The sequence below is a fragment of the Babylonia areolata genome, chromosome 9 (genome assembly GCF_041734735.1).
Source record: "Babylonia areolata isolate BAREFJ2019XMU chromosome 9, ASM4173473v1, whole genome shotgun sequence".
NCBI classification, from domain to species: Eukaryota; Metazoa; Mollusca; class Gastropoda; order Neogastropoda; family Buccinidae; genus Babylonia; species Babylonia areolata.
The window spans coordinates 18,735,320-18,750,319 of NC_134884.1; the positions used below are offsets into that span (position 1 = coordinate 18,735,320).

Consider the following 15,000-nt stretch of genomic DNA (forward strand, 5'->3'; position numbering starts at 1 on the left):
TGTGTGTGTGTGTGTGTGTGTGTTCTTTTTCATCTGGTTCATACCCCCTCCCCTCACCAGTCCGTCATTCTAGATAACTATACATCATTTATAATCTTAAGGTTAAGACGACCATATTAAAATATTTGCATTCCGAACCTTCGTATTTTATTGTATGCATTATAATGTGTTGATAATGTAGTCTGATGTTGAAGTGCAACGCCCATCCTTCCCTTTCCCCCAACCCTGTCCTACAATGTTCGTGTGAGTGCTTTTAATTCAATGATGGAAATAATTCATTTTAAGATTAGTATTTCTTAAAAATAGTTTATATTTTCCTTATGATGAGCCTGAAGGCAAATTTATGTACTCTTTCAGATAATAAATTGATTGATTGATTGATTGATTGATTGATTGATTATTTGTATTGTTAGGCGGCTGAGGACTCGCTAAATACGGGACCACTATTTATCATTTCATCTGAACGACTAGCTTCCAGACCACACCACATGGTCCAGTGGGGAGGGGGGGGGAGAAATTCTGCGTGTATGGGATTTGATCCTGCATCTTTCGATTCTATCACTCCTCTGGCAGATACGTTAACACTAGGCCTTCACTACACGAAATGGGGGTTAGGGCGTGCACGGGAGGGGTAGTACCTCTAGAGGGGGGGGGGGTTGTCACGCTCTTCCGGGAGTGGTTCGTCCTCTGTTGGTCCCCACCGGCACCCAGCTCTCACCTATGGGTCCTAGAAGCTGCTAGCATGCGGCAGCGCCCAACCCCAGGGCAACGGCTTTGACAGGTTGGGTAAACTAGGTGAGGGCAGCTGATGGGTCTCAAACCCTCGGTGAGTTAGGGCTTGTCTACCCAAGCATGTGAAGACTGGATCCGGCGGACTCTGCAGAAGAAACCTTCATGGTTCAACAGAGAGGAAGGCGGTTGCAGCAGAGCACTGTGGAGTGCTGAGGGCAGGATGAGGCACATAGGACATCCTGGTCATCCACTGCATCCGTTTCCATCTCCAGTCGTCTTGACCTCGTCTTGCCACTTGATACAGATGGTCTCGGACAAGAGAGTGAGGTCGACGGTGCGCAACTCCTCTTCACTATAAACAAAGTCATCGCGCAAGTCATCAGTTATCCTTCATCCCATACCATCATTTTCCCCAAGCCCTGTGGCGACAGGCGAGCGATGAAGCGACAGGTGTGGGTACACTGGCAGTCGTAGCCGCGGACATGCACACAGGCGGCTCAGGCCATAGGGTCGTTTTTCACCGACTGGAGCAGCGGTGGAGATCGGCAGCAGCCAGCTCCAGGAAAGCCTTACGTTGAACCAAACATCTTCATCAACGGGCAACGACTGAACGCGGTGGACAAGTTCACATACCTGGGCAGTACACTCTCTCGCACAGTTGTCATCGACGACGAGGTGAATGCCAGACTCGCCAAAGCCAGCGCTGCCTTCGGCAGACTCCATAAGAACGTTTGGAACAGGAGAGGCATCACCCTGGAGACGAAGCTCAAAGTATACAAGGCCATAGTTCTCACCACACTGCTCTATGGATGTGAATCATGGACGGTCTACAAACGCCACGCCAAAAAGCTGAACCACTTCCACACCACCAGCCTCAGAAAACTTCTCGGCATAAAGTGGCAAGAGAAGATCCCTGACACAGAGGTGCTCACTCGTGCAAACTTGCCCAGCATCTACACCATCTTGATGCAGGCCCAGCTGCGCTGGGCAGGCCATGTAGTTCGCATGCCAGACCACCGGCTCCCCAAGAAACTGCTGTACGGCGAACTCCAACATGGCAAGCGCTCCCATGGAGGCCAAAAGAAGCGCTTCAAAGACACTCTGAAAGCTTCTCTGAAGGCCTTCAACATCAGCCACGACACATGGGAGCTGAATGCAATGGACAGACCAAAGTGGCGTTCAGCTGTCCACAAAGGTGCCAAATCCTGTGAGGCCAACAGAATCACTGCAGCAGAGCAACGCAGACAGGCCAGGAAAAGCAGTGCCAGCAAGTCCCCGACAGCCGCCACCATCGCCTGTCCACACTGCGTCAGAACTTTCCTGGCGCGGATTGGCCTGACCAGTCATCTGCGCACCCACAGAGCCAAACCCACCCACCCCCAGGATGACTAGATGGTCCTCGTCGATCCCGACGGACGAACCACACCCCACAAAATAAAGAAATAATGCTGATCTGAAAATGCCTAAGATAAGCACCAACATTGAAATATGTAAGTTTTTGAGGTATGTTATTTCTTTTGTCCTCCATTTCATTTTTCACAGTATGCTATTTGTTTAGATTGTCTGATTAATACTGTACATTTCGATGATGATGAACATCACATGTCTGAAAAGTGCAAAACGAAGGTATGAGTTGTATTCAAAACATCCAAATCAAATTTGGCCAGCTTTGCCATATCTCCCCTCCATTGTCAGGGTCTGGGGAGTTATCCAAAAAGAAGGGATGTCTTTCAACATTACAAAAAAAACCAACAGAGAATAAATAGTGTATTTCCTTCGGGATACCCATTTCACAAAGAAATTAGGGCGTCAAATTCGAATCAAACGGGGTTTTGATTCTGTTTTCTTAAAAGAACAGTGGAGCATGAGGTGTAACAGTTCTATTTAACAATAACTTTGACTTTAAAGCGGAAACAATAATTATGGACACGAAGGAAAATCATATTAGTATGGTGTTACTGCAGTACGTCGGATAGTATTAGCTAATATCTATGGTTCAAACAGGGATGATCCGGTTTTTTTCAAAGAAATTCAAGCGAAAATTGAAGAATCAAGTACTCCAAATATCCTCACTGGAGGCGATTGAAACTTAGTAAAGAATATAAATCGTGACTGCTGTAACTCTTTGCATGTAAAAGATGTAAAAGTAAGACATGTAGTTTTTACAAAATGATATCCACATTGCAGCTAAGGAACATATGGGGTGAATTGAACCCTGAAGGTAGAAGATACAGTTGGAGAAGAACCAAGGAGTGTTACTGACTTTTTTTTTTTTTTTTTTTTTTGTCTTCTCAATCTTATGAGTTATTTTCACTAGCAATGGACAACGTTATTTTCCGTGTGAACAGATGAAATTCTATCGAAAAGAAACACGTATCCTTCCCCTCTGACTCCACCTCCATTCCGTCCCTGTCACCCACCAACTTCACGTGCACAATGTGAGCGGTTTTCACTTGTTATTTTTATGCTTCTGTTCGTTCATGTTCTGAAGTTTATATTCCCCCACTCGTCCACCCCATTTCCGTCTTCAGTTGACATTCCGGGTGCGAACTGCTTTCAGAACTGTTTGTTATTCATTCCGCTTTTGAGCTGAAAGTGACGTGATTTTGGAAGCTAAGGTGACATTAGAAGGTAACATTTTGTAAAGTGAAAGTCTAGCAAAGATGTTTTTTGATTCCCTTACTCTGATATGTGTGTGTGTGTGTGTGTGTGTGTATGTGTGTGTGTGTGTGTATGTGTGTGTGAGCGCACATATCCAAATTAGGCTGACTTAATTGTTTGTCCTCTGATACAGAACAAAAGATAGTTTGATCATTTTGTATGTATTAAGGTATACAAAGCACGTGCATATCCATTTGTACATGCATGCATGTGTCTAAGAGACTAAGGAGCAAAGAATGCTCGTGTGTGTGTGCGTCAATCTGCACTATGTGGGAAAGATTTCCTTTTCTCCCATTCCCACCACTCTTCCTTGTGCTTTGTATTTGTGAGAAAAAAATAATTGACGCAGTGTTAATAAATACAAAATAAGTTCGAACAGAGAAAATATAAATCAAGTTGTTCGTTACAGATAAAGAAATGAAATGATAAAAAGAACTTCCAATCTCTCCACGCAGGGGCTCACACGCTGCATGAATGGCTTTCTTACATATCATTCTCTACACATTTCCGTGTGCGTGCGTTTATGCGAATGTGAAGGGGAAACAACCATCCTTGTTCATATATGATAATGACGTTCTCTGTGTGTGTGTGTGTGTGTGTGTGTCTGTGCGTCTGTGTGTTTCTGTGCCTGTGCATGTGTGTGTGTGTGTGCGCGTGTGTGTGTGTGTGCGTGCGTGTGTACATGTGTGTGTGTATGTGTGTGCGTGCGAGCGTGTGTGTGTGTGTGTGTGTGTGTGCCTTTTGTCTTGTACACATAAACTATTTTTTTTATGACTTCAACGTGTTTTCTGAAATACGTTTCAGACACTGTGACAACATGGAATCCATTGAAGATCCAGAAATGTCGGATGTGAAGATAGAGATAGATGTTGCTGAAGAACCACAATGGACGACTCAAGCTGCATTTTCAGGTATTTTGGTTTTCAGTTCTCGCATTTTAACCTTCATATTTATTGCCTGAATGCAAAGTCTTTATTTCGTCACGTTTCCTCACATAAGCGTGTCTATTTTCATTCACATAAGTTATCCTGTTATTACAAAATATCAAGAACACCAAAAAGTCACAGAAGTCCAGAAACCAAACGAGACGTTAAAGTCGTAAGAAGTATGTGCATAAGGAAAGGGTAGGGCAGGAACAAAAGGAAAAGTTTCAGTCTTTAAGGAATGATACATTCTCTGGCAATGTTATACCTGCTAAATTATATTTGAATGAATATAGCGCGAAATCGTTGGACGGTTAAAACGTTTTCTTCTTCCCACAGTTATGAGTTGTCCGTGATCCGAATTCTGGATGGAAAAAGGAAAGTAAAAGAAAGGAGCCTGGTTCAAGTCTCCGAGGTCAGCGTATGTGGAGAGTAAAACATGTCACAACCTTTAGAATGGAGACACTACATATCACACACCAGATCAGACAGCACGTGAAACACTTTGCAATCCTTTGTCAGTGTCCGTTGTGTTATAGAAACGCAACAGTGTCCAACATCCACCCACAACTGAAAATGTGGTGTCGCTGCATAAATAACCGAATGAAAACGGCGATACACATAAATTTTGTCTCATAAAAAGCAGACGCAGACTAAGAATCTGGACAATAAACACTCACACACGCACACAAATACACACACACACACACACACACACACACACACACACACACACACACACACACACGTGCATGTATGCACAAACACATATGTACTTGACTCCTCCCCATTCCCCCACACACTCATCACCAACCACACCAAACTCATTCTTGCTCACTCAACATTGGTGCAAATCCACCTTGTCTACAGAACACTAAATTGCATTAAATGGTTGTAAGATGTTACGTAGTTCTCTGAAATTTATTGAATATCATCCCTTCTGATATGTTGTTATCAGATATATTACCTTTTCCCACTCTTTTATTTATCTGATACTGTTTCTTTTCCCTTAAAATCTTAGAAACATACAAGGAGATTTAGACCTTAAGAAATAGAATAAATGAAAAATATTTGTGATGGACATGACAGTGCTACATTTTATAATGTGTACACATTCATGTCTCTTACAGAACCTGTGATCAGTGATGTCGTCGATACCACGGGTATCACGAGTGCTCATCACAAAACAAACGCTTACAGTCAGATGGCTGCTTTCATTAAATCTGAACCAAACGACAACGGTGACACTTGCGAATTTTTTAAGACAGACCCAACTGAAGATAACGTTGACAGTAATACATTTCAAGACCTTTATTACCAAGCAATAGATCAGAACAAACACAAAGATAGCATTAAAACTGAGCAGAGCACTGGTGCCGAGTTGTTCTCCACATCGATGTACTCATTGAATGGCGTGAATTGCGAACAATCTCAGATGAAAATGAAAATCAAAGAGGAAGTTTGTATCAGTACTAATGTATCACATCCACTGATGCATTTGAAGACTGAGATTGATGGTTCATACTCTGACATGAAATACTGCAGTTCTACTGTCCACGTGAAGATAGAGCCATTTACTTACATTGGGTCAGAGACCAGGGATGTCGGATGTAATTGCAGGAAAGAAGTTAAAAACGAAACAAGCGATGACGTCCAACATCAAGCAGTTCCAGCTAACAGAACTAGTGTAGTTGATACTGAAAGTATAAGAGCGAACATGAACAGTGTCGTCAAGATTGAAGACGTCATAGTAGACATCAGTGTTGACACCAAGATTGCAGACGCTACGACAAAAACTATCATCGATGTAAAACCTGAGCCGGATCAAGCACACGGTGAGACAAGGACTGAAACAATGGAGGCAAGCACAAGCAATGATGCTGAAACAGATTCCATCATGGATGAAATGATGATGAGAATGACAGCGAACAGATTCAGGTCAGAGTTCATTTCAAAACTGGACGGGGACACAAATCAACAGCTGGACGATGATCAGGTGCGTCAAATGGTCGGTCGCTTTTATATGCTCTTTGATTCTATTTTTTTCTCTTCCCCGAAATGTTCTCTGTTGCATATATATTTTACGGCAAGCTGAATTTAATATACTTTGTTTGTATAAACAATCCTTCTCAGTACGCATTATAAAAAAAGTAATGTGCCTCTTCTCTGTATAGTTAAATGTACTTGATTTCTTGTCACCTTGGCTATGATGTTGTCCAGCCTACATGCTTATGATTCGTGTCAAAGTGATGGACTTGTCACAAACCTTTTTTCACACTTTTTACCAACAGTGTTGTTAACTTTTGGAATAATCTGCTCGGTACAGTAGCATTGTCACTGCAGGAGCAGTGAAAGAGCTATAATTCACGCGTAAGCAACCTCAAAGTTCTTTACAATCCAGTATCTATAGTGAAACAAGAAAGCATATAAAAAGTTGTAGAAACATAAAACAGAATCATTAATGTTGTACAAACACAATGCATAAAACTCACAAAGTAACATACACTCAATACTACAACTGTTACACTCCAACGCACGCACGCACAAATACACAGACACACACACACACACACACATATGCTGATGAAGCCTTTTGTACACGAAAGTGTGTCTTCACAAGTGACTGAGAACGTTGATGTTTTTGACTTTTTGCATTCATTATCAGTTGTTTCGCTTGTCAGTTTAACGACTTCTCTTTTACGAAGTCCTTTAAGTAATTTCCTGTAACTGTATTTAGAGGGGTTTTTTTGTTTGTTTGTTTGTTTTGTTTTTCTTTCAAATTTCACCCACATTTTTACCCTCATTTGCCCAGTTTCCCCAAACCCTCCATTCATCCACATCTCCCACCCCTTCTAACAGATAATACTCAGATGTATTCATAAATACTTTTACAAAATGTCTTCAATCACCGATATGTGTGACGGGACATTAAACAAAAATTCCTTCCTTCCTTCCTAACACACACACACACACACACACACACACACACACACACACACACATGATTAAACGGCTGAGACAACAGCAATTTTCACATAAAATACATACATGTAAAACGGAGCATAATTGTAATTTACATGCCATAGATTTTGTAAAAAAATGCGAAATAAAGTTTTGGGTTGAAAACGTCAAAGGGATAAAAATCGGTAGTCTTTCTCCCTTTCGAACCACACCACCACCATCCGTCTACCCACCCCCATTCTCTCTACTCACCCATCACATACACTCACATTGCCATAAGCCTTCAACAACAGCGCTGTTAGAGTTATGACAAGTATTCTTTAAAGAGATAATGTTTTAAGACTTGCTGTGAAGATAGATAGATGAGTTGTTTGTCTGAGAGCAATAGGCAGAGAATTCCAAGTTGCTCGGCTGAAGACGGAAAATGACCTCTTTCCACATGTTAAGGAAGTATAGGGGAACAGTCAGCTGGGAGGAGTCAAGAGATCTCGATGTTCTGTTTGGCAAGTAAGGGTTAACAAGCTCAGAAAGACATGAGGGTGTGGTATCACAATTTGGGCACTGACAGCATAGCCAGGCAACTTCATATTCAAGTCTGGATTGAACAGGCGACCAACGAAGTGTCTGCAGGAGAGCAGTAGCACTCTCTCCTCGACTTTTTAAGGACGAGTCGAGCTGCACTATTCTGTATTTTCCGGAGCTTGTAGAGTTTATCATTGTGAAAGCCAGCTAAGAGTTTCAGTTTCAGTGTCAGTAGCTCAAGGAGGCGTCACTGCGTTCGGACAAATCCATATACGCTACACCACATCTGCCAAGCAGATGCCTGACCAGCAGCGAAACCCAACGCGCTTAGTCAGGCCTTGAGAAAAAAAAGAAAAAAAAGGTGAATAAATAATAGATAAGCTTACATAAATAAATAAATAATAATTATAATATAAAAAAGATAGTAGTAATAATAATAATACTAAGAGAGAATTGCAATAATATAGGCGGGATAAAATGAATGCAAATATTTCTATATCTCACATTTCTTGGTTCATCTATGATACATATATCATGTATCAGAGGTTTCTGTTTCTGCAGCACGCTGTTCATTGAGGATTAACCTGTCCCAAAGCTGTTAGTGTGATGTACCAGGGAATTTTGATCAAAAGCTATGGTTCCCTGATACGTCATCGTATGCTGTTTAGAGTTATTATAATTGTATGGACAGAAATGTAATTAAACGGTCATTGGTATGGGACTGTTCCATTTGTAGGTGCTGTAATGCAACTATAATTACATTTTCTTTTCTTTTCCAGAATGAAGGCGGACGTGAAGCGAGTTTGCTTTGATATGAATCCTTTCTGGTGGCTCTGGTTGTGTGACATGCAGTAGCACTGTGTGGTCCAATGAATTTTAAATAATAGGAAAGCGTTTTCTTTCGGTTCCTCCTTTCATTGCTACTGTTCAAAAACGGATATCACATCTGGTACATATTCACCTTTTCATTCATCACCATCGCCATTGTCTCCTTTTATGTTACAGGAGAATGAAGAAAAAGAAGAACCGTCATCGGCTGATCATCACTCAGGAGGGAAACAGCTGGTGTCTGATACACATGAACAATTTCGTTCTATACAGTATGGTCTGACAAAAAATCAGATAGTCCACACTGGCCAAGACCTGTTTCCATGTGACGTGTGCGGTACATGTTTTGGATGTGCTGATACCCTGAAAGATCACAAGACAATTCATGCTGATCAAAAGTTGTTTGTCTGTAATGTGTGTGGTAGCAGCTTTGGAAAAGCGAATCATTTTAGGGAACACATGAAGACTCATGCTGATCAGAAACCTGATCGGTGTAGCGAGGCTTTTAGAGAGACAGGCGATCTGAAAAACCACGTGATTAGCCATAATGATGAAAAGCCATTTGTTTGTGATGTGTCCGGTACAACGTGTAGATGGGGTGACAATTTGAAAAAGCAGACGAGAATTTACACCAGTCAAAAACGGTTTGCTTGTGATATGTGCAATAAGACTTTTACACAGGCTGGAAGCTTAAAACGGCATAAGATGATTCACAGTGGACAAAATCCATTCGCTTGTGATATGTGCAATAAGACTTTTAGACAGATGTGGTACTTAAAACTGCACAAGATGACTCATACTGATCAGAAACCATTTGCTTGTGATGTATGCAGAAAGACTTTTATACGAGCGCAACGGTTAAAAGAACATAAGATGATTCATACTGGTCAAAAACCTTTTGCTTGTGATGTGTGTAATAAGACCTTTAGAAGACCGAAAAGCTTAAAGGAACATAAGATGATTCATACTGGACAAAAACCATTTGCTTGTGATGTGTGTAGTAAGACTTTTACACGAGCGGAACGCTTAAAAGAACATAAGATGATTCATACTGGTCAAAAACCATTTGCTTGTGATGTGTGTGGTAAAATGTTTTGGCATGCAAGGAACTTACCAAGACACGGGAAGGTTCATACTGATCATAAGCCCTTTGCCTGTGATGTGTGTGGTCAGATTTTTGAACGATCTGCTGATTTGAAGGACCATAAGATGACACATAAGGATTAGGCTGCACAGAATTTGAGCCAAAGCGTGAAACAGAAGAAAGTTATATTGCTAAAAATGTGTTGACAGAAAACAGGTGCATGTTTTCAGAACAGTAGAATTCAGAGATGTTTCCTTTTCTGTCCAGCCGAGCATAAAGGCAGGAGTAGGACTGTGCACACTATTTGATTCATTTTTGTCATACTTCATTTGTGGAACAGAATTCAAATTTTGTACTTCAATAACAGGTAGCATTTATGTAAATGATTTAGATTTCACATTGTATCTGTCGCGTTGACAGCATTATCAGTAGAAGTTAACAGTAGTATCACAATTATTATTGTATAACTGATTTTTGTCACAACAGATTTATCCACGTGAAATTCGGGCTGCTCTCAGCAGGGAGTCCGCCTCGCAACACTGAGAGCGCCACCCATTTTTTGTTTGGTTGGTTTTTTCTCCATGGCGTTTTATTTTTTTGTTTTGTTTTTTTATTCGTTTTCTTATCGAGTGGTAGTAGTAGTAGTTTTGCAAACAGAGCCATTTGCACGACAGGCTATCTACCTGGCAAGAGACAGCATCCTTTACGTGCTCAACATTCAGTTCACTCATTTGGGCGAAAGTCACGAGCATGCATTGACATCTATACTACAGTGGTTAATTTTCTTTCCGATTTTTGTCAGAGACATTGTTTTGTTTCTATGGGTTTCTTTTTGTTTCTTTTTTTTTCACATGTGCTACAGCCCTGAAAGCACTTCTGTGGTCGTCTGTACTATAATTAACATGATTGAGACTAACTTCAAATGTTGTACACTATAACTCTTATTTGAATATCTTGTTGCTTAAAACATGTAGCTCTTAATTGCATGTCTATCGTTTATGACTAGGCTACTACAATTCAAGAGATGAAGCGTTTTATTCATTCTGTATATCTAATGTGGTGGTCTTAATTTTCGGCCAACTTATAATCATACTTCCATTGTGGCAGTGTGTGTGTGTGTGTGTGTGTGTGTGTGTGTGTGTGTGTGTGTGTGTGTGTGTGTGTGTGTGCATGCGTGTGTGTGTGTGTGTGTGTGTGTGTGTGTGTGTGTGTGTGTGTGTGTGTGTGTGTGTGTGTGTGTGTGTGGTGTGTGTGTGCCTGTCTTATCATCTGACAGTTACATCATTTATTAAGATAATTTCATATTTTCCTTGTGGTGAGCCTAAAGGGAATCTTTTAATACTCTTTTTTGACAATAAAATGACTGATTGGTTGATTGATTGTATTATTACGGGCGCTGAGTGCGCGTTGGACGCGGTACGTTAGTTTATTATTTCTTCCGAATGTCTAACATCCAGACTGCACCACAAGGTCTTGTGGAGGGGGGAGAAAAATTGTGAGTATGGGATTCGATCCTGTACCTTCTGATTCTCTTGTTTCCCTTGCGAATGTATTACCACTATGCCTCCACTCCACTAAACAATGAAATAATGCAAAACTGCAAATACACAAGATAGCCTCACCAGCTTCTAAATGTGTTATTCTTTCCAGTATGTTATTGATTTTGTTTGTTCCTTTCATTCTTCACCACATGTTATTTGTTTTGATTGTCCGATTGATACAGAACATTTTGATGATGATGAACATGACAAGTCTGAAAGTGCAGAACGGGGGTAGGGAACATTAGTTGTTTCAAAACATCGAAATCAAAAATGGCTAGTTTTACCATATCTTCCATCCATTGTCAGGGTCTGTGGAGCTATCCAAAAAGAAGGGGTGTCTTTCAACATTTAAAACAAGAAGGAATAGTCAGTGTATTTCCTTCTAGTGCTACTATAAGGAAGACAGAGTCAGAGTACTGCACTGTACTGTGCTGTGCTGTTTCTTACATTAACCATAGGCTCTCTCTTTCTCTGTTTGTCTGTCTGTCTCTCCCTCTCCCTATTACACACACACGCGCGTACTGACACATGCACCTAAATACGCTCGCACGCACACGCGCGCGCGCATACTGACACATGCACACAGGCGCGCACACACACATACACAGCAGAGCATAAAAATAAATCCTCCTTTCTTTCTCTCTCTCTCTCTCACCGTCTCTAACACTGGACGACGTCGTCAAAATAATGATAATAACACTGTCATTACAATATGTTCACGCTGTTCTAAGAAGCGTGGAATGGATCGGCTATTTTGCTTGCGAGAATGCTTGTGAAGTCTGTGTGTCTGGATAATGGAATCATATATCGTAAACATGACGGAATACATGTTATAGAGTCAGTAATGTATAGACTGAAGGCAAGAGGTGATGTTAATCTGCAAATCGATACTCAACATTTCTTTTCCAGCTGTAGTGATATTAAGTCCGGAGAGAGAGGAACTTGTCATTGCTGTGGACAGTCTGGGGAATTTTGCTTAAATCCGAACCCTTCACCTTTGTGAAGATCACTATCGATACCCATCCGCAGCCCTCAGCCTCCACATGAACGTGATTGATGTTCTGGGTGCTATCTTGTTTTCGGATGAGATGATAAACCCGTCTCCCATGTCCGGCAGACATTTACCATTCATACAGCAACCCACGGCATCAAGAGATTTGTCCACAGTAAGAACAGGTCGAAAACCCAGCTTTGATGTGGAAACAAATATACATTCAGACCGGAAATGAAAAGAAATGGCTGGTGTTGTGCTGTGGTGATGCATTCTTCCTGGGAAGAGCAACCTGATCTCAATTTCAATTATGTCTTTACAACACAATACAATGCAGAAAAACAATGCAGTGCAAAACAATACAATATAATATAATGCAATAAGATACGATACGATACAAAACAATGCAATGCAAAACGATTCAATACAAGGCTGGGCAATACAATACAATGCAATACACTGCAATACAACACAATGCAATACATACACTTACGGACAGAAAGCCAGACAGAGACAGAAGGAAACATTGTTACATCGCTATGTGTCGTTCCGTCGCTACAATACAATGACTAACACGACGTGATGTTAAGCACAGCAACGCCTTATTCGAATATTGGAGCCATGCAATAATTGAACTAACTAACTAACTATCTATATAGATAGATAGATAGATAGGTGTGTGTGTGTGTGTGTGTGTGTGTGTGTGTATCACTAAACACGTGCCCTTTGCTAAGTCCGTGTTGAAAAGCTGTCACTCCATGTGGAACGTTCCCAGCCCTGAAGAACATACAGCTATTGGAAAGCACGTGCTTTTCGTCTTTTGTGTTGCAGGTTCATTTTCTCTTCAACGTGTTATCCAATTTGATTTGTCCCACAACTGGCATCTTTCTCTCGTCAATGTTAAACATGTCAGTGCACACTCATTGTCAGAGCACAGGCGGTGGACATGAATGGTCCTGAACAACATTTTCTGGTTTACACAGTAGCATTTGAACACTGTCTGGTCGATAGAGTACGTTTTTTTTTCCGAGAGATACATTCTTGTGCTGATGTCACTGCACCGATCATACAATGGAGTGACTTTTTTTTTTAAAACAGCAATCTTAGAAGGCCAGAGTGATGTAGCTGGGTGTGGCTGTAGACTAAAGACTCCTTGACACGTCTTATTTCTTGCAACGTCACTCTCATGGTCAATGTAATCGGGGCGTGTAGACGAAGAGTGTACAGTAGCGAAGTTTTTTTTTCCCTTTTTTTTTAATTATTGGTTCTTACTCCATGGTCATATCTAGACAGCTCAGTTAAGCCCCGAGAGATGTAATAATAACGATATTCTTTAACTGTCTGTATTACTGTAGAGGCTGAGAGAAATGTAGAGAAAGGGACACAGACGGAAACGGAGACGTGGACATATAATACAGAGAGACAAGATGTACGGTGATTTAGCCTGCTTGTGTTCCAGATCTTACCTCTGTACCATGGACAAACATGAAACCGCCTTTGACTGCAGTGAAGGATCTTTTCTGTGGGGGAATTCCAGTCAAGTGAGGTACGTCTGTACTGTATTGTTTTGTATTTGTATTGTAATTATTTGTTACAACGTATCACACGGTATCCTGTCGTTTACTGTGCTGCCCTGAACTGTTCTCCACTATACTGTACTGCCCTGCCCCGAGCTGCATTGTACTGTACTGTGCTGTACTGCATTGCATTGCACTGCACTGCCCTGAGCTGCATTGTACTGCACTGTACTGTACTGTGCTGTACTGCATTGCATTGCACTGCACTGCCCTGAGCTGCATTGTACTGCACTGTACTGTACTGTACTGCACTGTACTGCACTGCACTGCCCTGAGCTGCATTGTACTGTACTATACTGTACTGTACTGTACTGCACTATACTGTACTGCACTGCACTGCACTACATTGCACTGCACTGCACTGCCCTGAGCTGCATTGTACTGTACTATACTGTTCTGTACTGTACTGTACTGTGCTGTACTGCACTGTACTGCACTGCATTGCACTGCACTGCACTGCCCTGAGCTGCATTGTACTGTACTATACTGTACTGTACTGTGCTGTACTGCACTGTACTGCACTGCATTGCACTGCACTGCACTGCCCTGAGCTGCATTGTACTGTACTATACTGTACTGTACTGCACTATACTGTACTGCACTCCATTGCACTGCACTGCCCTGAGCTGAATTGTACTGTACTATACTGTACTGTACTGTACTGTACTGCACTATACTGTACTGCACTGCATTGCACTGCACTGCACTGCCCTGAGCTGCATTGTACTGTACTGTACTGTACTGTAGTGTACTGTACTGCACTATACTGTACTGCACTGCATTGTACTGCACTGCCCTGAGCTGCATTGTACTGTACTGTACTGTACTGTAGTGTACTGCACTATACTGTACTGCACTGCATTGCACTGCACTGCACTGCCCTGAGCTGCATTGTACTGTACTGTACTGTACTGTAGTGTACTGTACTGCACTATACTGTACTGCACTGCATTGTACTGCACTGCCCTGAGCTGCATTGTACTGTACTGTACTGTACTGTAGTGTACTGTACTGCACTATACTGTACTGCACTGCATTGCACTGCACTGCCCTGAGCTGCATTGTCGTTTACTGTGCTGCCCTGTCCTGTTCTCCACTACACTGCACTGCCCTGCCCTGAGCTGCATTGTACTGTACTGTACTGTACTGTACTGTACTGTACTGTACTGTACTGTACTGC

General features: G+C 41.7%; 2 protein-coding genes across 2 annotated transcripts in view; both read left to right on the forward strand.

Moving 5' to 3' along the window:
• LOC143285582 (uncharacterized) overlaps positions 1 to 5,455 on the forward strand; it is a 22,520-nt gene extending 17,065 nt beyond the window's left edge. Inside the window, exon 5 of the mRNA XM_076592976.1 lies at positions 5,447 to 5,455. Within this exon, the coding sequence (XP_076449091.1) occupies positions 5,447 to 5,455 (9 nt within the window). The remainder of the gene's footprint in view (positions 1 to 5,446) is intronic.
• Positions 5,456 to 6,033: 578 nt separating this feature from the next.
• The window catches only part of LOC143285583 (uncharacterized), a 56,642-nt gene continuing 47,675 nt past the window's right edge, over positions 6,034 to 15,000 (forward strand). The window contains exons 1-2 of the mRNA XM_076592978.1: positions 6,034 to 6,312; positions 9,246 to 9,845. Coding sequence (XP_076449093.1) covers positions 6,034 to 6,312; positions 9,246 to 9,845 — 879 coding nt within the window. The remainder of the gene's footprint in view (positions 6,313 to 9,245; positions 9,846 to 15,000) is intronic.